This window comes from Cyphomyrmex costatus, unplaced genomic scaffold (genome assembly GCF_001594065.2).
Source record: "Cyphomyrmex costatus isolate MS0001 unplaced genomic scaffold, Ccosl1.0 scaffold182, whole genome shotgun sequence".
NCBI lineage: Eukaryota > Metazoa > Arthropoda > Insecta > Hymenoptera > Formicidae > Cyphomyrmex > Cyphomyrmex costatus.
Genome location: NW_017275847.1, coordinates 128,496 through 156,494, shown reverse-complemented (window position 1 = coordinate 156,494; position 27,999 = coordinate 128,496). Strand labels below are relative to the sequence as shown.

The 27,999-nt window shown below is 31.0% G+C and overlaps 1 protein-coding gene across 1 annotated transcript; it reads left to right on the top strand.

Moving 5' to 3' along the window:
- 5-HT2A (5-hydroxytryptamine receptor 2A) lies at window positions 1-27,999 on the top strand. The gene is made up of 7 exons (XM_018537798.1): window positions 1-318; window positions 1,114-1,402; window positions 14,286-14,510; window positions 18,198-18,537; window positions 22,032-22,238; window positions 22,307-22,603; window positions 27,727-27,999. Exons 1-7 carry the CDS (start codon window positions 1-3, stop codon window positions 27,968-27,970), a joined length of 1,920 nt encoding a protein of 639 aa, XP_018393300.1. The 3' UTR covers window positions 27,971-27,999.

Genomic DNA, 27,999 nt, shown 5'->3' with positions numbered 1-27,999 from the left:
ATGCTGGCCTCGGAGAGCAATTTCACGACTTGGGCCAATAACTGGACAACGCTGCTGCACCAGGTGTCTTGCAACGACACTCTTTTGGGTTGCGTCGAAGAGTGCGACATCGTTTCCGCTGGATTCGATCATCTATGCACAGCGTTCGAGAGAGGAACATTCACCGCTTCTTCGATGACGCTTTTTTGTACACCTTGTGATTATGCGAGTTGTAACGTCAACGTGTCCTTACTCCTGAATGGCCTCGAGAGCATTGAGGGCGTCTTTCTATCTAGGATATCACCAAGGAATTGTAATGCCACATCCATCGAGGAGGAAGTAAGTTTTCTCAGACAGAGAGACAGAGGGGGGATAGGGAGAGGGAAGGAGAGGGAAGAGAGAGAGAGAGAGAGAGAGAGAGAGAGAGAGAGAGAGAGAGAGAGAGAGAGTGTATACAGGCGTCTAAGTATTGAAATTTAGGTTAAAAATTTAAAATATTAAAATTCGCATAGTTCAACTTACAAGAGTTTCAAAATAGAAAGGAAACTCGAGGATAAACTAGCTCAGTGTCTTAAAATTTAATAACTTAAGGAATTAAATATTTAAAAAATTCAACAAGAAAAGATAGAATAATTTCAAAAATCGCATTTCTTTAATTTAAATACATTCTTTTAGAACAAACATCAAAAATAATTAAAACGAGAACTATAAAAATGTAAAAAAAAAATTTTAATAAGTTACAAAAGTTTTAAAATATATAAAAATTTGAAGTTATAGAATTTATAAAATACATTAAATTAACAAATAAAATTGTTAAATAAAATATTTTATTGTAAACTGTAGTGTAAAAAATCTACAAAATCCAAAAAATTTTAAATAGCCTTTTTATTTAAGATTCCTATTTTGAAGCTCAAATTATATCTATTTGTTTGTAAACAATTATTTGCTTGAAGCAGTAAAAAGTTGTTCGATTTTTGTCCAAGAGTAACGTGTAAAGATCTTCATTTTGAAGACGAAGAACGACATTTCAAATCCGAGAAGACATTTAAAAATTGTCGCTTTTTATTTTGACATCTTGGAAATTTCAACCATCCGTCTCAGACGTAACAGACAATAAATAATCTGGTGTTTCAGATTTTGGAATGTTCGTCCATCGGGAGTATCGCAGAGGATCTGGTCATGTCTTGCTCGCACCGATCCAGGATCAATACGGGAATAAAGACACGTCGATTTGATTGGAGCTTTTTATTCGTGGCAGTGTTCATAGTCGCCGGGGGATTGGGAAATATACTGGTTTGTCTAGCAGTGGGCCTGGACAAGAAACTCCACAATGTGACGAACTACTTCCTACTATCGCTAGCTGTGGCTGATCTCCTTGTCAGCCTTTTCGTAATGCCTCTGGGTGCCATACCTGGTTTTCTGGGTGAGTTATGAAAAGACCTAAAATTTCACAATTCGATTCGCCAGTCACGACTTCCGTTTTTGCTTGGAACAGCAATTCACAAATAGCTGAACATTTCGCAATGTCTCTTTCTCTCAATTCATGTGGGACCCAGTTTCCAAACTTCTGGATCATTCTCATTGCTTTTAAACGTTTGCTAACGGTTGACACATCGACATTTAATATTTCCAAACGACTTTTTGAGCGTCTGACATGAATCTTCTTGACGTAATGCCTCTAATTTTCCATCTTCAAAATTTTTTGGCTGACCAAGGCGCTCTTTCTCATTCACGTTGTTGCTTTAAATCTTTTAAACTATTAAAATCAACAGAAAGTGTAAAGCCATTCGAGTCTTGAAAACTGGATGTTAATGTTTATTTTATAATGTGAATTTTATATACTGTGTATGTAGTCCCCCCCCGCGACGCTGATAGGAAGCCGGGACGAAACGCCAACTCGTGATATTCTTCACAATCTCAGCTTCTCTGAGTTTAAATTATTAATTTAATATTAAATTTTAATATATGTCTTTCAACATATTATTAAGATCTAATATGATGCTATAGGCATCAAAAATTGGTTAAATTGATTCTCAATTTAACTAAGTGATATTACTGTGGTAGTGAATATGCGTCAAGGCTGAAAATCTATCAGCGTCGCGGGGGGGGACTACATACACAGTATATAAAATTCACATTATAAAATAAACATTAACATCCAGTTTTCAAGACTCGAATGGCTTTACACTTTCTGTTGATTTTAATAAATCATACGAGTCAATCATAATTTATCTTTCATATTTATATCGCGCGGCCTGAAAAATGCGCTTTAATAATATTAAGAACAATGTGAAGAATATCACTTCGTCGACTAGCCAACAGAGGTCTATAGTTACTCATGCCATTTCTCGCAAGTGCTTGATTACATGTGTAATTGTTTATATAGAACTTCTTTCTAACATCTTTCCAGGCGTCTAAGGTAGGCTCCCACTACATTACCTTACTGATGAGTCCAGTAGTGGAAGCCGGGACGAAACGCCAACTCGTGATATTCTTCACAATCTCAGCTTCTCTGAGTTTAAATTATTAATTTAATATTAAATTTTAATATATGTCTTTCAACATATTATTAAGATCTAATATGATGCTATAGGCATCAAAAATTGGTTAAATTGATTCTCAATTTAACTAAGTGATATTACTGTGGTAGTGAATATGCGTCAAGGCTGAAAATCTATCAGCGTCGCGGGGGGGGACTACATACACAGTATATAAAATTCACATTATAAAATAAACATTAACATCCAGTTTTCAAGACTCGAATGGCTTTACACTTTCTGTTGATTTTAATAAATCATACGAGTCAATCATAATTTATCTTTCTTTTAAACTAATCTCTGCAAGTTGTTTCAAATAGAACATGCTCCCCATAGGTCTCCACTAACAAACGATAACTTTTAGCAGCAGATTTCTTGAGGTCAAAACAGAAAAATAACGCTTCCCGCAAATGCTCTTTTTTTGGTACGAAACTCGACAGTTTTAATGCAATAAAAAATTGTGTTCTTTGCATCTAATCAAATGTTATATACTGATTATTAAAGCCTATTGATAGTACTTTCATATATATGAGCAGTCACTTTCGGCCATGTTGAAACTGCACAAATACTGACCTCTCCTGGTCAACAGCGAGAATTAATTCAAGCACCTAATATATTAATTAAAAACGAAAGATATATAACAAAAACTTTTTACAAATATGTTGTGTTGTAATCTTAGAGATTTTGTGGGCAAATATTATAACAAGGAACAAAAAAAATTATTTTATTAAATGTTATTCATAATTTTTAAAATGTTATTTTTGAAATCGACGAGAATAAGCCGCAGCGGTCTAAGCTGAATCATGGGTGCTTCTATATAATTGCGTGTAAAATATACTACGCATGTAAATCTTTGATTGCGCGCCGAAATTGTTTTGGATTTGAAACATAACACTAATAAATTATCTCAATAATATCACAAGTTAAATTGACTAACAATTTAATGATTTTTGATGTTGTTTATATCGATCTTGATAATGTTAACTGAAAATATTTTATATACAACATCCTGATGCGACATATAATCCAAAATGTCTTTTCCCCGAGTGATATATCTTTGTAAATTATTAGGAACGCTATTTTTTTATTAATGCTCCTCGCAATCGGAAAGAATGATTCAGAGACGTTCTTAATGTAAGGTATCGTAAAAAATCTGTCATTAGAATTCCTTGTATTATTATTGTGGTTACGAAAACCGCTTTTATTGGTGATATGGTAATTAATTCTGTGTTATAGTGGAAAATATAAAATTCAAAGGGTAACAATTTTTTAGTAAGACTTAATCACTTCAATGAAAATTTTTTGCTGGAACATAGTTTGTGATAAGAGAATGGTTCTGTCCACCATACCATATATAACACCTTTCGTATGGCAAATCGGATGATGAGAATGGAAACTCAAAAGTCTTTCCGAACATGTAGGTTTTTTGTATCTGTCCATTATAATAATGTTGTTATGAATTATAATAGTAACATCTAAAAAATTCAGTCTATCACCATCACTTATCTCCATTGTAAAATGTAATCTTTCATTAAATGAATTGAAAATCTTTAAAATTTTATCTAAATATATTCATCAGGTGCGGTCAACAAAATATCATCCACATATCTAAAATAAAATTATAGTTGGCAATGTAACATTTTAATAGTCCTTTCTTCGAGATCTTCCAATACTATATATTGGAACTATACGAGATAACAGGTGATCCTATAGAAGAAATATTTGCTTGTAAATTTTTTTGTTAAAAATGAAATAAGTAGATTCAAGGACCAGTTTTATAGTCCTGAGGAATTCTTTCTTAGGTAAGTTAGTATTATTGGAAATAAAATGACATCTATTTTCAATTATTTTTTAATTCCAGTATGGCACGTTTTTTTTTATAAATGATAACTTAGTCGATTGAATTTATAGCATAAATTAAAAAAATCTTTTTTGAAAACAACAGAAAAACTAAATTTTTCAGAAAATTGTAAGTTTTATTTAAAAAATAGAAAAAAATGTGTCTGCAACTTTCGTGAAGTTCAATGTATACATTTTTTTTAGACGTGTATTATTATAAAAATACGATGTCTTTTTTAATTATTTTCTATAATTTTTTATGAGTTATGTGGCATAGAATGAGAAAAGAGACTTTTTTAAAGAATATTTAGGGTAAAAAGGAATATCTGCTGCTTTTCCGCTGAGTCTCACGAATAATGGGTGCACAATGGAACAGTGCATATTAGAGGAGTGCCGCGCCGTAACGGAATTTTAAAAGGACCTGCGTAGCGACGCATGCGATCGGATTACGCTCGTAACACAATCCGAAGCTTAAGACACCGTGGTATAGTAGAACAATGTAGAAACGAAAGACGACGCGCGCGAAAAGTCCGTTTATGCGCTCCCTCCCCCCTCTCTCTCTCTCTCTCTCTCTCTCTTTCACTCTCTCTCTTTCTGTTTTGATTTCGCGTCCTCTACCGTAAAGTTTCCTAGCAATCGCATAAATTATCCGGTGATTAATATTAATTAAATTTAAAACTGCAATACAAAACTCTTAATTATTAATTTTTAAGTAGCATTATAGATTAGAGTTGGATTGTTAACTTGCACATGTATTTGTGTCCATATATATGTGTACACAAATATCAAGGATCAAGTTGTGCCCATTGAGATATTTGTTCAGAATAAAGAGAATTACAACATATCCAAAAATGAACCAAATCCGTAAAAAGACATTTTCCTATAAGAATCTTGCGGGATCCTTCAGTATAAAATTTTAAGATTTGATACATCTTCATATTTAATTGTGTAACTTCATAAAATATCGGCAAAACCGTTTCTTAAATAACTATTCTGAAAAGTACAGATTTCAAGCTTTAAAATGTTTTTTAAACATCTCGATACGATGATTTCTGATGAAGTTATTCTATCTTGAAGTTTGTCTATTTTTGCAGGGTGGAACAGATGATGTTTTCATTTTATTGAGTAGTGTATATATATATATTATATATATATGTATATATATATACACATATATATTACATACATATATGTGTGTATCAACTTACGTCATCGATTAATTAAATACAGTTACAGTATCGTTCAAAAGAGTTTCAATAAATAACAAAATTTTTAGAATAAACAGAAAAGTAGAAAAATTGTTTTCACATTTTACATTAAATATTCATTAAATCAAATTATTTTGTATAATACATTTTTCTAAAGTTTAAAATATAATATGTGTACTCTCAGAGAGAGAGAGAGAGAGAGAGAGAGAGAGAGAGAGAGAGAGAGAGAGAAGAGAACTTGTAAGTCAATAAGAATTTGCCAATGTTTGCACGTTAATCAGAGTGTTATTTGACCACTAGCATTGTAGTACTTATTTTTACAGAGTCTGTAATTGTTTCCCCCACTCTCCTTTACATAATCAATAATTGTAGAATAGAGTATGTACCTTTCTAATTTTGATTAAATATTTCTTCACTAGTGTAGTTTTTTTAATTTTCTTATTTTTTTCCTTGTTCCTTTATATAGAAACAAAATTAAAATACAATACATCAACATTTCTTTGTTCAAATATAAAAAGCGTCAACACCTAATAGATAAATGTATTTATCTATTGTTGATGCTTAACAAACAATTAGTTCGTTCTTTACAAAAAGAAACATTTGTTAACATTTTTTAGCAGTACTGTTGCTCAGAATTTCATCAGTCAAGAATAGACTATTGGTTTCAAAATGATTTTTAACAGGTTAGTTTATAATATAATACAAATGACATCTTTTGTCCTGCGAACAATCGGTTAGCTCGCCCTCCTCGCCTTTGGTATTGTCAAGGAACGACTTCATCCGCGAGTTTTCGCGTCACGTGCTTCTGCTCCATTCTTCACGCGAAACGCGCCGACAACACGCGAGGCATTAGCGGATTCATCGTCGCAGCTCGTTTATCTCGCGAACAAGACAGCTTTTGCTCCGCGACATGAAAAGAGTAATTTCCAGCGCATCTAGGTCCTGAGAATTTAAAATCCAGGACAATAACGACACGCGCTATTCGATTCTATCAAGTCGTTAATATGAAACTCTATTGAAGCATCTATAGATACCAACTTTCTTGAACTTCTTAAATTTTCGATTCTTATAATGCCGGTGAAATGAATGTTCGTATTTTGCAGTTTCGATATCTCGATATTGCATAGTACATAAGATTCGCGATATTTCCTCGAGTATTTGCATAGGAAAAATTATCATGAATCTCCCGAATTCCCTCTATGGAATCGTCAATTTTCATATCATTAAAATTAAAAAGATCAAATTTTCAAGCTTTTACACTTTCAGATTTCGTAATACAGACTTGGATTCTGAATTTTTCCTCTTTTGAAACTTTAAACCAATGAATCTAAAATTTGAAGGTATATATCCAAAGTGTGTCTCTAATCAACACACATAACAAAATTATATATAAGAACAATCTGTTAGAGACTTATAATTAATGATTTTTAAATATAATTTAAACATATGATATGTTAAATATACGAAATAATCACAGCAATTATTAAAGATACATACTAAAATCGAAAGCGAAAGTAAAATGTTGTAATTTTTTTTAATTTTTCAAGAGAAAGGAATTTATTTTTTTTAACCACCACTTTATAAGAATTCTAAAAAAGAATATTGTAATGACTAAAGACATGAGCAATTAATGTTTGCGAACATTTTTAATTAAGTATAAAATTTAATTGGGGGAACTTTTCAGATAGAGTTGCGTTTCAAGACCGACGATTGTTCGGCGCGCAAGTTGGGGGGAGGGGGAATACGTATATTACTTTGGATAAATATTGCGAAGAATATTACTACGTCGCCTCGCCATCAGAGGTCTATCGATATTCACAAATTCTCGCTGAGATACGCGTATATATCTTTATATAGATTCTCGATTGAATAACTCTTGCAGGCGTATAAGGTAGGCTTCCATTACAATGCCTTACTGATGAGTCCAGTAGTGGAAGCTGGAACGAAACGTCATAATTACGTGATATTCTTCGCAATATATTAAATTAATTTAAAAAGATTTTTAACTTAATTTATTGGCTCAGTTTCCCTATATTAGTTGTTTAAAAACATATTGAGCCTCATTACAAACATTATAAAATTTAATTTTTTAAAAATCATGTTAAAGTTGTTAAAATTCCAAAATGTCGTAAATCTAAATAAAATTGCCAATTGCACGATAGATTTCCAACATTTTGAATTAAACTATCCATTTTTCTCCATTTGTAGCAACACTTTCCAAATATTAGTATATGATAGAACACTGTATTTACGACCATTCACATAATAAAACGCATTTTCGCAATTTTATTACTTTCAACAACGCTTTATCGCGGCACACTTCAATTCTAACTTTATCCTATCAATAGAGATTTTTTTACTTCTTGCTCAATTTTACAGCCATCTAAAAAAATATTTTAGTTTGTTTGAAACTTGTTACGTAACGTTTATCGTGTCTTTACTCTTTTAAGTAATTTTTATATTTATATTCTATTGTTTTTCAAATTTAAAATTAAATATGTTGACATTGTAATATTATTTTTAAATGAAATTTTACTTTCGACTCTTAGATCGCCCTTTCGATTTGTATTAATTATATTTTAATTTGTTTTGCACGCTGTGTGTGGAATGTTTCGTATGTGTGTATTGTATATACATATGTATATAAAATAAAAGCGGTAGCGTTAAAAAGCAAAGAAAATTAGAGATATAAACATTTAATTATTCTCGGCATCCTTGATCCTATTACCGAGGTGCCGTGATGGCGCTAATTAATTCGCGTTTCGACTGAAATTGCTGCGAGCAACGAAGCACGCCGTATGGCGATTAAGTACTTTCGAGTGCCCAATCTACTTTGGCTGGATAACAGCCTACAATTATCTTCGATAACGCTTATCCGTCATAAATCGTCCCGAAATTCATCTCTGGTATATCTTCAGACTTTGTATAAATAATACATGTAATTATCAAATTTTTTTACAGTTAATCTAATTTATTTATAAAAAAACAAAACGTAATGTCAGAAAAATTGATAATTATTAACGGACATCGCGCCGATGACCTTGACTTTGACATATGTTGTCAAGGTCATGATTCTGAGTAACTTTGTTTTAACAATTAGGTGGCGATCTCTTATATAGTTTCTGAGATATTTAGACTCTTAAAAGTCTAATTTATGTGGTATATCTTTCCGTTAGAGAATGAACTCTGATGACCTCAACATATTGAACTGTTGACAGTACTTCTAAAAATAGGGTTGCTAAAATAAAAAACAGTTTTATTTTAGCAATCCTATTTTTAGATATTACATAATTATAAAAAACGCATCGATACGTTCGGAAAATGAATATTTATGTTTAAATAAAAACTCAGCAAAGTAACTGATATAATGGTGTTTTTTTAAATCTCTGTGAAAATTTGAGTGCCAGTAGAGATAAATAGAAGTACATACTGTCAGAGTTTATTCTCTCTAACGGAAATTGTTAAAACAAAGTTACTCAGAATCATGACCTTGACAACATATGTCAAGGTCATCGGCGCGATGTCCATTAATATGCATAATTACCGAAAAATTTCGAAAGTTTCTTAGCATTTAAATTATAAAACAACAAATATTAAATAAATGCATTTCAAAATCATTCAACAATAACCATTTATCTCAATTTTATTATTATTGTTTGTTTTTATTTTAATATACGTTTAATTGTTATAACATTGTGATAAAATGGTGTTATCAATATCTCAGGCAGACTAAACATGATGAAATTATCGAAAGCGTGAAATTTGCGCTTTTCGAGCACGCTTATTATACTTTATAAGTTGTGCGGTTCATTTTCGACGTTTATTTTCATATTTTTGCGAATATATGACGCGAAAACAGCAAAAAGTATATTACGAGCACGTATGTGGTGGTGGTGCAACCCGGCAAGTATGCACCTTGTTACGGGAATGCGCATCGGCGCGTAACGGGGCCTTTGTGGTTGAAAATTGGTAAACTCGCCGCCTCGGAGCTATGCGAATATTTCGTATTCAGCGGCATCCGCGCCTTCACGCGCCAACTATTGGCTACTCTCTTTCGCATTCCAATTCTTTTTCGCGTATTTCCGGGGAAGCCTGCAAAGTTTCCGTGGCTAACTTCTTCAATTGATAAAAGAACGGGAAAAAAATATATGCGGAATTAATGATAATAACAATTGAAGCATCTCTTCAATAAATTATCTCAATATAGAATTATTAATATACTTATATACAATATCGAGACGCAGAAATTTTAACAATTGAACTTTATCTTTAGACGAATCTACTACTGCGCATTCAAATTTTGTCTTCAATTTTTTCTTTATTCCAACTTTTATTTTAATTTTATTCACGTTTTATTTCTTATTCTACAGTTTATGTTTTTACTTATCAAATTTTAGTATACTCTAAAACTTTATTGCCTTTATGTCAACACTTTGTTTCTAAAATCAGCTAAATTTTTTCCGCAACTGCAAAAGCACGTTATATTTTGTTAGAATAGTGGATCTATGTGTGCTATGGCTGGCATTATAATTAGGTTTAGTGACTTCCGGAAAGAGGGCAATACAAGTATTTTTATGTTTAATTCTGTTTCCTATCTACGTTATGTTTACCGCTCTATGTTCTTCTTCCGGTGGCGTCCGTCGCACGTGCAACTGCCTTTCACTTAATCCTTTTATTGTCTTGACGTTGACAGCTTTATTTACTAGTTTTTATTTTTTATTACATTTTAATAAACAGAAATTGTGTGTATTTCTCATGTCACATCCTACTTGTAAGACAATAAATTTTTCTTAATTTTTCAGAAAAAAAATCTTATATATATGTATACATATATATATTGATAACTTGAATGAAAAAAAATCACAAGATGTGTCGCTCTCACCAAAAAACATTTCAAGTGGTGATATAGCTACTTTTGCAAATGGGTTACTCAAATGTAATCTGCGATGTGCACTTATAATTTTAATTTAATCGTTACTCAAACTCTTTGATCAAATATTAAACATGTATTATATCGAAAATTTGCACCATCCTACGCCATCCGTATCACCTTGAACGTCAACATTAGAATTTTAGAATATTCTATGAAATTAACAGTTTTTTTTATGTTATTCCATTCATTCTTATTTCCACTTTTATTCTTCACGTTTTTGTTGCGTATTTATATCTTTATTGCGGTGTGTTTGCTCATCTCACCGTGCTCTATTACTAATGAAATTCCTCGCAACGTAGTCTCCGAGAAGATCTTAATATAATGCGACTATGCAAATTTTTGGGGTTACTATGCGTCCTCAAAATTCTGCGCTTCTCGCCTTAATTCTTACTACGAGTGCAGCGCACTACTATATGTATACCAAGAGTCGACGGATTAAGTTGATCATTTTAATTGGATTAGTATCCATGCTAGTGGATTAAAGGAAGAAATTAAAGGCTTTGAAGTACTTGCGATTCTCGTTCAATTCGTTCAATGTTACTCATTTTAAACTACAATATCAGAATTTGGATAATAACAAATTCGATATGATAAAACTAAGGAACATCGTAAAACAGAATGATAAAATTACTACGATTAATAATCCGTCGTAGATTATTTTCAATCTGTAATTGAAAAGATGCAATTATAATAATTGTAGATTCGTATACATAAATTGTTGTTCATTTCATCAGATCTTCTTTGTTTCGTAAATTACTGTTTAAATAATCCATCATTATAATATGGTATAATCGTGCAATGTTCATGTAATCCCTGGAATAGCACTGAGTAACTGCATGCAAGATGTTGCATTTCGTTGCATTTGGAAAATTTCAGGTTTGACTTTTATTAAGTAAACATTCTTGGAGAATCAAATATTAGTATCGAGTGATATGATTTGTTTCACAAAAAGTTCAAATTCTATAAAATGTTTATAAATTTTTTGAATGCGAAGAGAAGTACAAAATTATATTTAGATAAATTTAATTAACCAAAACGTAAAGAAAAAACACTAAAATACATGTATTTGCATATACCATATATGTATATATGTATACATATCATATATATATGTACATACATATGTATATATAATATTTTTACTTATCTATATTCACTCATCTTTTAATTAAAAATTTAATAATGATTGATAATAAATGAATAATCAATAAATCATTAAATCGTAGATTTTTAAAGAAGATTATAAATTCTCTTATATTTATATATAAGATTATAAGATTATGAAAAAAATATTTATTATATTATATATAAAAAGATTATAAGTAAAGAGTAAGAGCAAGCGTCCAAATCCGACTTCCAAAATTGAGAACATTTATCAAATCATAAACAGCTATGAATACAGCCCTAAAATGTTCCAGGCGTATCAGCGGACTCTCCAAGTTTCTACAAATCTTTGAAGCGATAAAAATACATCAGCAGCTCGGAGAATTTACGTGTGGAAAGTGACGGTTTGTGTAACGCATTTCCGACATTTGACGTCGTTTGATGTGTCCATTCATCGCATCACGGGAATACCGCACGTTTCCGCGTATTTACATGCGTTCTGGCTAACAATAAGTCTATATCTATATGAGATTTATTATCTTATTTTCTCGTTATCATTTCTACTAAAAAAGCATATCATTAAAAACGCACAACAAATGTCAAGGACTCCGAAACAACCACTTAATTTAAATCTTTTACCGTTATGTTTTGATAAAAAAAAGGGAGTGTAAAAAAGTTCACATAAAATTTACGATTAATTAATTTCTGTTTTATAATTTTTGACACATGAAGAATTATGCACAAAAAGAAAATTTATGCAAATTGCTTAATTATAAATCTTCATAAAAGTATAATAGAATGTTACAGAAGAGAAATAAACTTTATATATATAATCAACTATTATTCTTATTAATAACTTTAAATATTATAAATAATAATAAACTAGAAGAAGAAAGCCATTTACGGTCGAAGCTGGATCACAGTGCTTATTATAATTGTGTGAATTTTATATACTGCGTATGTATAGTCCCCCCGTAAATCGTGACGCTGATAGTTTTTCAGCATTGTTAATAATATGTTGAAAGACATATATTAAATTTTTTAACGAGATGAAGTAAAGATAAATCTGTGAAAAATAAGATTGCGAAGAATATCACGAGTTGGCGTTTCGTCCCGGTTTCCACTACTGGACTCATCAGTAAGGCATTGTAATGGAAACCTACCTTAGAGGCCTGTTTAGTAAGCATGTATGTATGCGTCAATGCTGAAAAACTATCAGCGTCGCGATTTATGGGGGGACTACATACGCAGTATATAAAATTTACACAATTATAATAAGCACTGTGATCCAGCTTCGACCGTAAATGACTTTCTTCTTATAGTTTATTATTGTTTATCAATTGTACGGTCTTAAAAATATTCTAGTATTTTTTAAATATTATCTTAAATTATTCACGCGGATATTTTGTCCAATGTGTTTTAATATTAATACATATTTCAAATATGACTGAAATTTGAATACAGTTTAAACTTCTCTTTACTTTATAATCAATTTTTCTAATTGAAAATTGAAAAAGGGAGTTGTTATTTCACATTCGTTGCTTCATGCAGATTACATATATGCAAGAGTTTATGATCTTTTTTTCCTTAAATATAAACTTTATATATATGTAAGAATATGAGTATAAAAAAATCAGGATTAGCAACGTTAACCTCATAAAAATAACTCGTTACCGTTACCGTTCCTTCTTCTAAAAAATAACTCGTTCCCATTACTCGTTATTGATTTGCAAAAGTAACTTGTTACCGTTATCGTTACTAAACTACAACGAATCGTTACTTTTTCGTTACTTTTCTTCTTGACACTAATTTAATATTATGTGCAGATTTTTTTGACAAATGTAAAAAAGATATCAAAATTCTATTTTTTAGTAGAGAAATAGAATTAAAAAATAGAATTTTGATATATCTCACGTGATCTCGCTGGTCTCATCATTACAATCTACGTGCTATACGTTAGCCTATAAGTGCGTTCCGTTTCACGCATAATGCGTATAATACATGATCACTTTATCCTTGTTGTATACCAAATATTAAAGGAAAATAAAATGATACATTATGCGCATAATGCGTGAAACGGAACGCAGCCTATATGTGTGAACTGATGAATACAATGTGAAAAAAGGCATCGTGATTATGTGATTAAGAGAGCCAATATCAGGACCTATTCCTTTAATGTCGTATTTCTGTTTTCTAATTACGACTACAACTTTTACGTAACTAAAAATAAAGTAACGATAATAGTAACTAGTGAAATTGTTACTATTACCCCAAAAATGTATCTGCGTTACCATGAACGTTACTCTGAAGAAAATGTAACCTGTTCATTACCGAAAAAGTAACTTGTAACGATGACGACATTATATCATAAATAACGCGTTACTTGTCAATTCTGAAAAAATGATATAATCTTATTTTTCACTTAATTTTAAATATATGTTTTAAGAGAATTTAAATTTAAAAAGTGCGATTATTACGTATAAATTGTACAACTATTTATAATAAAATTGTGTCATATTTTCATAATTTTTCTTGTCCAAAAATACGAGCGTATGAGAATTTCGAAATAAACTTTTCAATGTTAAAGCTTGAATAGCAGACAGTCTAAGATAGTTTATATCAGATAACATGACACCTTTTCGCCCCGATCTGACACCCTAGCTTATCGTCTTTTCGAATTTTCAGGGTATTGGCCATTCGGCGTGGTGTGGTGCAACGTATACGTGACATGCGACGTGCTGGCGTGCTCGGCGAGTATAATGCACATGTGCTTCATCTCCCTGGGCCGTTACCTGGGTATTCGTAATCCGCTCAGAACACGTCACACATCCACAAAACGAATGGTGGGTTTCAAGATCGCCGCGGTCTGGCTATTGGCTATGCTAGTCTCCAGCTCCATCACGGTGTTAGGTAAATTATCCTTTTCCTCACGCATCTCTCTTATTATCAGCGGCGACTATCTATGGGGATCACCCCGTAATAGAAAGCCCTCAATATGGACTAGCACATTTCTCATAAAATGAGTAAGTGCGAACGCGATGAAAGCGCGTTGAATTGGCAAACAATTCCTGAGATGAAATGTATTCAAGAAGCTGTGACTGCCGTTTCATGTTTGCTCACACTCATAGAATATACAATTCTCTTTATTCTGGACAATTCTATTCAAAGATAGTTGTGTTTATCTATTGTGTTAACCTTTATGACAAAAGGACTGTATTAAGGATTTTCATTATAAGAATGATAAATAATAGGATTTTATTGGATCTCTCTCATTTCCTTGTAAAGGCACATCGCTTGTTCTAAAATTTTCAAGTAAATTAAATTTCATATTCTCGGTAAAAACTCTTCGAAAGAGCATACTATTTTATGAGGAACTGCATCGCACCTCTTGTGAAAAATTTAAATCCTAAACCGATTATGCATATTAGTGAACAAATTTTCTGACCTAATAGATATTTTCCATTTGCTACTTACAATTAAATATAAATTATAATTTAATCACTTCAATAATTAATCGTAGCGTCTCTCTCTCTCTCTCTCTCCCTCTCTCCCTCTCCTCTCGCTTTATCTTTCCTCTCTTTCCATTGTCTTTGTTATTTGATATTACACTTATTTCTATTGTACATATATATTTTTAATAATGTCTGCTGTTTTTAAACAGTAAATAACGTACCTAAAAATCTTCCTATTTTTAAAATTAAATAAATAAACGTTATTGTAATGCATACAAGTAAAATGTATGAGTCTCTACAGGATCGTTAATGCGTAAATTATGTGCATAACTGTATATTCATAAAGCGATAAAATATAATTCGCAAACAATTAAATTGTATTTATTAAAGAAAATTAACTGCAAACGTTTCAACTCTGGATTTAAGTCCTCTTCAGTGTGAAAATTAGATTTTACATTTTCGAAAATTGTGATAAAGTAAAGGTGAGAAGATACGAGTAATACCTCGACGGATCGATAGAGGACTTTGCGTTTTTATGAGCCGATAATTTTCACTGTATTCTCGCGAGATGAAGAGCGAAAAAGCATGACGATACCGCGATGCTTTATCGGCATAATACACATTTATCAAGACTCTCAATGGCCGCCCTAATCGATAATAGAGAATAACCTGTACCTCCTTCCTCCTTTTTGTCTTCTTGTAATGCAAATAACCCAATAAAAATTCCAATTAGTTGAATTACATTCAATTTCTCGGAATTTTTCAAATTTCACATTTGTTCGCTTGTTAGAGAGGCTCGAGTGCGCAAATTTAAAGAAGAGGTCGGATTTGAAATTATTCTTCAAAATGATTTCTTTTTGTAAGTATAGAGGAAAAAAGACGATAATATATAGGTAATATGTGAAATAAATGAGATGTTGTGGAATATAGCCACTAGTTGTTAATGCTTATTGCACCAATTACTGGCGCCAATTGTTGATATCAAATCTTTGTTGATATCTTTTATATATAAATAGTACATATTACTACAGTTAACTAAATTAAGAAATACTACCACCATTATCTATAATATACAATATCAAAATAAATATCACGACAATAATTATCTGCAAAATGTTGCATGTTTTTTACTGAAATTAACAATGAAATTTAACTTGGCGCCAATTATTGATATCAAATCTTTTATATGAATCATACTCATCATATTTGAATCAAACACATTTCACTAGAATAAATTTAAAAATTAGTGATGTGATGTCATTTAGGTTAAAATATATCATATCACCAACTCTATTAACGCTAATCAATGATAAACAGCAAACACGATTAGAGATGTGTTAAAAACACATTCTCTGCTTTATGCAAGTTGACAAAGATTAATGTTTTTTTTAAACATGTTTTTAATGCCTCAAATACGCTTTAAGCCATATTATAAAAAAAACATTTAAAACATATTAAAAACATCGATTAAGCATGTTTTAAAGTGTTTAAAACATGTTTTTTTACCATCCCTAGCTTTATGTGATCGCAGTGCATGCTCGTGCCGCACTATATCATGACTGTGGCAGATTTTCTAATCTAAATAGTTGAAGATGCTTTACTCTGGTGGAATCAACGATTTCAGCGAAACTTTTACAACACAATATGATCGACCAGCCAAGATACTTGGACACTAATAGCATTTTTCATTGGTAGAGCTGGTGTGCACTTACAAAGATACCAGTTAAACCGGAATACACAGTTTCTGACGGGTCAAAATCTTAATATATTTATTCCTATTCCTAATATTTTTCCTCCATTGTGCATAGGTCCTTAGAGCGTTTTTCAGTGACAGAACTGTGCGCTTTCAGTACACATTAAAGCCACTACACTAATCTAATGTGAATATAAAAGTCTCAATTGATAAAATCTCAATTGATAAAATGCCCAATATATATAATACATATATATTATGAAATGAAATAACACAATAAAATTAACTCGTCTTTATTAAACATACATACATTTTTACGTCGATTTATGTACAACGGCTTTAAAGTGCACTGAGAGCGCACAGTTCTGTCACTGAAAAAAACGCTATAAGGCCCTACGCACAATGGAGGAAATATTAGAAATAGGAATAAATATTCAGATTTTGACCTGTCGAAAACCGTGTATTTCGGTTTAACTGGTATCTGATATAAGTTAAAATATTAATATTTATTCCTGTTCCTAATATTTTTTCTATTGTACGCAGGTCTTAACCCAACTAACCATACAGATTGTAGCGCTCGCTGATTATGCAAGGTTAGCGTCTCTTGCGTACTCTTGTGTAAAAAATGTCAAAAGAACACCAAAGGAATGCCCGGAATGTCCGACGATGACGACGTTGCTTAAATGAAAACACGAAAGTTGCTCACACATCAAAACTTTACGTCGCAATATCTCCACTCGTAGGGCACATAGAGAAAAAATAGAAATACTTTTATAGTACAAACCAAGTGGAAGTTATCAATTGAGTCTACTTAGAACTTGATAGATTTAGCCCTTATTAAGATCCGGTAATCAGGAAAAACTTGTCGCTTCGCATAAAGGCCGGTATAAAGTCGCTAGTATAGAGTCGTTGCGCGTCGTAATCTTAGCGTGAAACACTATTGTGTCGCCCCTGATATTGTATGTATAATACTAGTAAATAGTACTCCATAGTCTCTCTCCTAACATCCTATTTATCTTTTTTCCATCTTCAATTTTTTGTAAATTATTTTTATTCTGTAGGAACTTGAGGAATTTCTATTATATTAATACAATTGATATATTACTCTATGATTAATAAAATTGTACCAAAAATCATACGTCACATGAATATTTACTGAGATTGTGAGTTATTTGAATAAAAGAAAATAGTAATCCATAATCCCTTCCTTTTTCATTGCCATTTTTAAACAATCTTTCGAAAATCAAATTACAATTTCCAAACACTTGAAATAAAATCTGTTACAATTTACGTTGAAATATTCCATAAAAGGGGAAACAACAATTACGAGGTGACGATTCGAGGGAAGAGATCCCGAGAAGTTTGACGGGTAATTGAGAGCTTCAATCGACAGCTAATTAGAGACGAGAATAATCAAGGTATGACGAGATATCTCGACGATTGTTGTTCCAGGCGTAATTAATCCCTCTAACATCATGCCACGCCCGGGAGTGTGCGTCATTAATAATCGGGCATTCTTCGTATTCGGCTCCCTGATCGCCTTCTACATTCCTATGATCGTCATGGTGGCGACTTACATTCTGACAGTACAACTATTGCGCAAGAAAGCTCGATTTGCAGCCGAAAATTTGGAGGGCGATCAATTTCGTCGACTAGGCGGCAGATATGCGTCTGCAAAAACGACATCATCGACAGCGTCATCGTCTAACTCCGTAACCGCAACCACCACCGTACGATCGTCAGCCTTAGCAAGACAGATTCGCACTTCCGATTGTACTGCAGAAAGTAAAAGGTGAGAATTCAATTATTTCTAAAATAATTTTTTTCCAAAAATAAAATCTTTGTTGTGAAAAGAAATTTAATTTTCGTTATTTATTTTTTTTCTTTCTTTAACAATCCCACACATCCTTTCTCCTGCTATATGATTTTGAGCTAGGAAACATTTTTTATATTGCAATTAAAATATATGAGTAGCCAGTAAACGCTGTTATATCTAAAAATAAAAAAAGATATTAAAATCTTTGGATTTCTTAACAGCTTAGCACACACTCGATTGGTGCTCATGAACTGAGAATTTAAACTATGTATTGTAAAAACAGTTACGATTAATAGATCAGTATCAATAAATAAAATCAAGAGAGAAAAGTAGGTTAAATTGCAAAAAAAATTTCCCTGCTTCCATAACTAAATAAATTTTTTTTTTTTTTATTTATTATTTTTTATGAAATCTTTTTATAATTTTTCAAAAAAAAGATCTTTTGATAAGAAAGATTATATAAGCTTTTTCGCTTTCCCCAAAAACATTTTTGATAAAAATAACTATTATATTTTTGCAAATGGTTTCATATTATTTATATCAAATATTTTGTATAATTAAATTACAATGTAAAATTTACATTTCAATTATAAATTACATATAATTAGCATGTAGATATATTTACAGGTATTATCTATAATTAATTACAATTAACGTAAAAATGAAATTACATACAGAATAAATGTTAAATAGTTAATTAAACGCAATTATACTTATTCATTATTTTATACTTTTATTATTTCTAGAAAGAAATAAAGTTAAATTTTAATAACATAATTATATAATTTATAATTATTTAAAAATAAATAGATTTAAAAATAATTATTAAAATAAATTTGCAGATATACAACACTACCTCATTTGTATATGTTATATTAATCGTTCATCAAACTGTGTTTCTATGGCGCAGTTTTATGCAAATCAAATCGCGCATGTAACATCCCTGATACCAATGCAAAGCAACGATCCGCAAGTCTATGCATCTTAAATCAAGCGTCGCGACGCAACGACCAGTCCGTGAATTAATACGTTTCCAACTTTTTTCATTAACATGTCAATTTTTAATCGTTAATTGTTGAAAACTTTCTGCACAACACTAACAACATTGCCGTGTTATTGTTATTGCACAATAAATAGCAGAATAAACGAAATAGGTAGTTTTATTCTCTGTAAGATACGTCATATTATTTCACTGAGGAAAATGTTTTGATTAACAAGAAGACTTAAGAATGGCATTTTGATTAAACTAAACAGAATTTATGATTGGTCTCACCATTCTTGTTAGACTTTGTTGTTGGTTTAATTAGTTATCTTAATTAAAAATTTTGCTGGGTTTCAGCAAAACGCTATTCTTATTGAGCCTTTTCATTGGTTCAATTATAATATTTTTCAGTAATGTAATATAAAATATTTTACAAAAATAAAAGCTACATTATTTATTTTATGTTTTTAATTTTGCAACAGCAATAACATAGCAATATTGGTTTGATGCACAGATTGTTGAGAGTTTACGATTAAAAATTGACGTGTTGATGAAAAAAATTGGAAATGCATTATCAATAACTAAAAACTCTGTTTCATCTTTCCACAAAATGTCATTCTTGTTAGATCTGTTTGTTGATTTTTAATCAGAATTGAGTTTAATCAGAACATTATTCTTAGTAACGAAAATAAAACTATTTTATTATTAAAGAATTTCTTTTAATTAAAATAATAATAGATAATACTTTTGTTTTTTTTTTATGTGAATTATTTCAGACAGAAGTCTTTTATTTAGAATTTCTTCTTTGTCTAATATTTTAACATTGTCCCAATCGAAATGGAATGTGTCAATTCTGTGTTCCGTGATACCAGAAGTTTAAATCACGTTTCTATTGATATGGTTTTTATGTTCCGAAATACATGTTTTAAGACATCTACATGTCTGGTTGAAGCGCCGCAGTCCTTGCAATCTGTAGACCACGTTGGAGTAGGACAACCTTGGAAGAGGGTCCTTCAGAATCTTAATAAATTTATTTAATTTGTTTATACCTTTATATGCCATATAAACTATTTTTAACAAAATTTCTAATTTTTTCCGATACCGACAGTAACGTAAAAAATTGTTGTGTGTTATTTTCATTTGGTGTCGGTTCAATATAATTTTGTGTATTAATTTGTTGACATTTTTTACGAAACCTCTTCTTGATTGTTGAAAAAATTATAAACTTAGTGGATAGCCATTATCCAGAAGAATTTTAATTATTGCATTGAAATTGTTATCATGGAACATAGGATGTGATTATAATAGTATCCTGTCAATCAAACTAATTATTGTGTCTACTTTTTGAGACAGATGGTGCCATGAGAAAAAGTTTAAAAAACAACCTGAGAATGTAGGCTTTCGATACCTATTGTAAATGAGATTATTATGTTTTATTAATCGGACATCTAAAAAATGCAGTGAATAATAACGGAATATTTTATTTCTGATTTCTTTTATATTAGCAATCTTAAATCTTAAGAAATTATATTCAATTTCTTTAACAAAATCAATTTTAGTATTCTTCACATTGCATTGTAAGTCGGTAAGCAAAAATCTGTATCTAATTGTAATAAGGTTGTACCACAGGCAGGATAACTATGTTACTGAGACGTTTAAACAATTGGTTATTTATTTCTAAGATATCATACTTAGAAGGTCCATACTTTGATACAGTGAGATTGATTTCAATAATATTAAGTCAATACTGTCAGGTTTGTGAAAGTAAAAATTTTCAAATTTAATTATATTCTGATTAGAAGTGTTGCTCACAAATTCCTTGCTGTTTTCTGTTATACAGAAATAATTTACATTAGAAATATTTTCATTAAGTTTTTATTGTGCATTTTCAACAACCAATGAAACTATTTATTTAATTTTTGCTCTTCAGTATCACGTAACTTTTTCAAAACAATGAATTGAGAACACGAGCAAAGTAGTTGAAAATGCTTAGAGGAAGATTATTCATTATGAATTATTATTATTATCATTATACACACATATATATATATATATACATATACATGATTATTATTATTATCCGTATTCAGAATGCGTTTCTATTGATGAAAGCGCGCTTTTATCTCTAAAATTCAATAGTATGTGTAACGTAAACTATAGCATGTTAAAACGTTAACATCATTGTAAGCGTGTTCTGTATACGGGCCTATATTTTTCGTGAGATGACAAATTTCATATTTGAGATATTTACTAAATTTAAAAGTATCTGCTATTTCAAATTTCAATAACAACTGTATGGGTCTATTGTTGTATTGTTTATTTTATTTTGTTAGTTATACATTAAAAGCAATTTTTGTATTGCCATATAGAAATTTAATTCTAATTAAATAAGATGAACTATGATATAAAGTAATATAAAGGAACGTTTGGTTTCTAAAAACAAAAGTTTTTAGGGGATTTAGAAAGTTTCGTTTAATTATTGAAGCAGCAACAAATGCGGAGATGTGAGAAAGGTTCTGCCGCATATGAAGTTAGTAGTGAACGACGCCGAAAGTCCCGCCGCAGGACCTCGGCTCAAGTTGAAAGTGGATCAGGCGACCCAAACGCCGGAGAACATTGCACGCGAAACACGGAATTTCACCCTCAGGGCCTTGAAACTACAATTGAACGTTACGCCGACCACGCTAAATCTCAGGTTAGCCTTTTCTCCAAGGAATCTGGACATTAAAAATTCCACATCTTTGAAAATCGACATTCTTCAAGGTTTTTAGCCGGCAGAACGAAAAAGAGATCCTTGGCCGCGAACGCAGTCGCGACTGAACAAAAGGCTAGCAAAGTTCTGGGACTGGTGTTTTTCACGTTCGTACTGTGTTGGGCACCGTTCTTCCTACTTAATATTTTCTTCGCCGCATGTCCCAAATGCCCTGTGCCAAGACACGTGGTGGATACGTTCCTCTGGCTGGGCTATGTGTCATCGACAATCAATCCAATCATCTACACCATTTTCAACAAGATCTTCCGAACCGCCTTTATTCGCTTGTTGAAATGCAAGTGTTCGAGGTAACATAACTATGCTTCCTCTACATATAATCCGAGTAGTAACCAGTCGTTATTTTAATGTCAATATTCAGTCACATCACACGTCGATTATATACTTGACATTAATTTTAACACGTCAAAAAAACTTTATAATCATGACATTATAATATTATATGTATAAATATTAAATATCATATATTCTCTATACATGTAAGCAATGTTAATTTCAAAAGAGAGAAATATTAATTTTTTACTATATTTTACTTCCTTTTTAAATTTTGTAAAATATTCATAAAATATTTAAAATGACATAAAATAATATAGCTCAATAAGAAAATTAATTCAAAATAAATTAAAAAGGCTACGAGCCAAAAACAATGTCGTTTGATTCTAAGTGTAATTAATAAATATAAAAATTTGAAAAACAATAATGTAAACAAACGTTTCGACACCGATCGGATCATTATCAATATTAACTCAGATGTTGGTTCAAAAAAATACATTATATATATATATATACATACATATAGTTGCATAGTACGAGAATATATAATATTGTTATGAAGTTCCATCTATGATATTTTTATAGTGTTAATGATTTTTTTTAATCTTGATACAGACGCTTGTGTGGTTGGAATATTTTATTGCGTGCGGTACATTACTGTTGATAGTCATTGTGATGCTTGTGACCAGTAAATTATACTGTCAATTAATTAGAATAAAAATTGATGTTATAAGTGTATAATAAATGAGATAATACAATACAATATACGTGTAATATACATTGTAAAATTAATAATATATAATTCTACAGTATAACGATAAATTACAATTTTAATTGGAATGACGTTAAAATTCTTGACAATAAACTCTCTTACAATAAAAGACTAATAACCGAAATGGTTCACATAAAAAGACAAAAACAGGGTTTAAATAAACAAATTGAATCATTGCTTGAGAATCATATCTACAATCCTTCTCCCCCTCACAGTTCTCCTTCCTTCTTTCTTTATTTCTACTTCCCTTCCTAGTCTTATTCCCTACCATTTTTCAAAGAGTAATGGCAAATTTCGCTTATTTTTTGGACCTCGAATTTCAAACTTTTTTTATGGTAAATAGTACTATTAGATGAAACATTAATCCCAGTAAAATTTTAAAATGAGCGTAGGCACAATTCTGAAGATACAAAAGGTGAAAGTGATGATTTCAAGTAATGACAATTGTGTGATTCCTTGGATTTGCTCAATACCATGGGATAAAAATACCTAATCCTGAAATATGCAATGTATCTATCACGATTCACAAAACAACCTTGCATAGTGAGAGGCAAGAGGACTCACATTAAAAAAGCACCCCAATCTGTGACAGTGGGACTCACAGTAGAAAAACATCCCGATCTGTAAGAAGCGATGTCAAGTGTCACTTCAACTCCATCTATTTCGGGGAATTTTCATGTTATACGAAAACTAAAGTCATATTTGAATCCGGCGTAAAAAAAATCCATAAGAAACGATATGTTTCACTTCGTTAAATATATATTTTATTCCTTAGTATGGATACTTGAAGAGCTTCGTGTAGTTTCATAAGAAACCATCACCTTCATAATTAACTTTTCATTGCGAAAAGTCTTACCTCGGTCGGGAGTCGAACCCGTGCGAAGTAAATAAACAATAAGAATTGATATTGTTTATTTACATTGCCTAAATAGACGTTGTACTTACTTATACTGATTATTGCGAAGAATATTATTAAGGCCTCGGCAGTCTAAAGGCTTAGGACGCTCGCACGGAATGCCAGAGATCCGGGTTCGACTCCCGGCCGAGGTAATACTTTTCGCAATGAAAAATTAATTATATACAGTTTTTAATAGATTATATTCAACATTATTAAGATCGATATAAGAATGCGTAAACAACACCAATAATCGTTAAATTGTTAGTCAATTTAACTCGTGATACAATATTACCTCGGATATTACTGCGGTAATTTATTATTATAGTGTTGCGTTTCAAGTCTGAAAAATTTTCGACGTGCAATCAAAGAATTACATATACGTATAGTATATAAATTCACACGCAATTATTTAGAAGCATCCGTGATTCAGCTTAGACCGCTGTAACATTGTCTCATTCCATTAATTTATAATTCAATATAATATATTGAACATAACTAATGCTAATACGAAGCCTGTAACAGTCTAGCTTGAATTCTTTAATTGCTAATTTAGAATTGTGAATTTATATCAGGAGACGCGGTAGTGTCTCTCCGGCTATGTTCAAAAAACTACTACTAGTTAATTTAAAAGTTAGTTAAAAGATAATAATAGACACTACAATAAGTCTCTTATCCCGAGCCACCAAAGTCCATTCTTCGGGGGTGCATAACTACTAAAATATAAAAAATTTTAAATCGAACGTTATATGTATTGAAAGGCGGCATCGGCACGAGTAATTTGAGCCAAAAAACAAAAATGTGATATTGTAATGTCGGTCTTATAAACAAGCAAGTAAAATCTGTGTTTGACACTATATCATTTTTATTGGAAGAAAGAAAATTGTACATAGAGCATCTGAAATTTCCGTAAGTTCTATACACTATTTGAGTTATTTTTATTCTCTTTTTACCATTTTATCAATTTAAAGCTTATAATGTTATCTCAGAATCATGATGCGGATATCACTTTGTGGGATGATTTTCTTTCATTAACGACTTTGACTAAAAAGATGGCTATTAGACGGATTTCCATATATTTTATTTTTTAATGTTAATTCTTATATTGATTGTATGACTGAAGAGGACTTCTGTATGAGTCGAAACGTTTCAAGAAGCACTTCTTCGTAATTTGATTAGTGAGATTATTAATAAAGATCGTTCATCTGAATTTTACTTGCTTGTTTATAATACCGACATTACAATATCACATTTTTGTTTTTAAAATATAACAAGCGTTATTTTAGTATTTATATTTTTATATGAGCCAAAAAAATTTAAAATCGGTCAAACCGTTCGCTGGAGATACAAGCGGTCAAAAAGTGATGATTTTAATAAAAAATTAAGAAACGTCTCCTTCTCTGTCTGTCCGTCCGAAATTATAACTTTTTAACATTCCCTCTCACCTTTCACTCACACCTCCACCATCTTCGACCAACCGCAGGTCAAATGTCACTCGAGCCTCGTATGGCATTTGGACCGCGCGCGGTGAGGTGAGGGGGACAGCGGAGGCGATTCGAAAATCGGCCGAAAGTTACATACACTTTCTGTATGTTCACTTTGAACTGGCTCCTTTAATTAATAATATATCAGTTACTTTTCGTGGTAATATATTATTATTAGATAAAAATGTTTAAATTTTTGATTATCTCTTTTTTTGAACGTGGCTTATTGACCTTTTCATTTTTTTGATATGATACTAATATACGTAGTCCCCCCAAACTGCGCGCCGAATAATCGTCGGTCTCGAAACGTAAATCTAATAAATTGCCGCGGTACTATCATGAATTAAAACAAATTAATAATTAATTGATGCTTTTTTGGCATCTTATATCGATGTTAAACTATAATAAAATCTGAAAATACTAAATCTGGAAATATTCTTCTTACTGCGAAAAATATTACTTCGGCCGGGAGTCGAACCCGGATACCTTGCTACAATATATTGGATACCTGGCTATAATATATTAAACTATAAATTAGTACTATATATTACTAACTTTTGTACTATTTTAGATCTTGTATTGATAATTTAAAAGCTATTAATTCTACAGTGTATTACACGTATATTGTATTGTATTATCTATACATTTATAACACTAATTTTTATTCTAATTAATTGACAGAATAATTTACTGGTCACAAGCATCACGTCTATAATGACTAACAGTAATGTACCGTAATAAAATATCATAACCACACAAGTGTTTGTATCAAGAATTAAAAAAACTACAAAAATATCATAGATGGAATTCTATTAACACATTTTTATAAATTTCATATTCTCGGACCATGTAACTATGTATACGTATATTATATTTTTTCCGAACCAATATCCGAGTTAACATTGGTAATGACCCGATCGGTGTCGAAACGTTTGTTTACGATATTTTATATTTTTTATATTTGTTATATTTAGAATTAAACGACATTGTTTTGGCTCATAGCCCTTCTAATTTATTTTGAATTTCATAAAATATTTATCTATTGTAGAAAAAAGACGTTTTATATTTATAGATACTCTCTATGTTAAACATAAATCTGAAATTAAGTGGAGTGTTTCTTCAAATATGTAAAGTTCTCTTTGAAAAATTTAATCTAAAAATTGTATTTTGAAAATTATTTGAGAAAAATTAATATTTTAAAACATATAGTAAAATTATTCTAAACTTATGCGTAATTTTAAATAAGACTTTGATTATGCTATCAGAAACTACAGTTATATGAAATATAATTTCATATCTTCTATCATGAATGCTGCTTAATAGCACATTATAAATAATACAATTTACTACGTGAATCGATACTACGCATTAGAAGATTTACGCAGTGAACTGAACTGCTTACAGGATGTCAAGGAGGAGTATGCATGTCAGAAGATATGAGAACGCGAAATTACATGTTATAGAACACGAAACTGCTTGTCAAAAAGCATTATATGATTCTAATTTTAGAAAGTAAAAGAAACATTGATCGAAAATATTTTATCTACATAATAATGTCTATATTTGACTATAATGACGTCTTTGGTTTGAGATTTAAAACTGTCAAAAATATACATATTTTTCAGTTAATTTTGAAAATAAATGACGAATAAAATTCATCGTGACACATTATTATGACGGTTGTTTACTATTTACTTCGAAAATTTTTCAATGATCTTAATACGCAACAATAATTTAATTCAATTTAGTATTATTTAATTTTATTATTTAACTATATTTTCCTATAATACAACTCTCAGAAATACTGTGCAAGCCTTTGATGTTCTCTAATCAGATTTTTTGAGCTACAAATAAGCTTCAATTGTCCAGAAAATCTAATAAAGGTCTAATAAAAACTGTTAGTTATATAATTTTTTTCGTAAAATAAAGGAGAAAAGCATTGAATAAAAATGTCACAAATGTCACATAAAAATGTCAACTCTCTTGTAGGGCTACGAGGCCTTCGAGATATCGCTCGGTCACTGGAAGCGGAAGGGGAGCAGTGGGCCTGTGCACATCGGGTGCTCTTCCATTGGCCATCAGTCTTCAAGGTACACCGTTATTAACACCAACACCAAATCCTACATTGACGCCAGCATCAGGAAACTCATTTGTCACGATGATGCACCGAACGCCAAGCTCTCTATATCAAGATACCTTCTTGATTCACGAATGCGATCAAGACGATCAATAAATAGATAATCCACAAGATCAACATTGCAC

What these genes read in the sequence shown, in the direction of transcription:
- 5-HT2A (XM_018537798.1), top strand. Translation starts at nt 1, where the DNA reads ATGCTGGCCTCGGAGAGCAATTTCACGACTTGGGCCAATAACTGGACA. An exon ending in TGTACTGCAGAAAGTAAAAG is followed by an intron (nt 18,538 to 22,031) that starts GTGAGAATTCAA and finishes TTATTGAAGCAG; the next exon opens with CAACAAATGCGGAGATGTGA. An exon ending in TTGAAATGCAAGTGTTCGAG is followed by an intron (nt 22,604 to 27,726) that starts GTAACATAACTA and finishes ACTCTCTTGTAG; the next exon opens with GGCTACGAGGCCTTCGAGAT.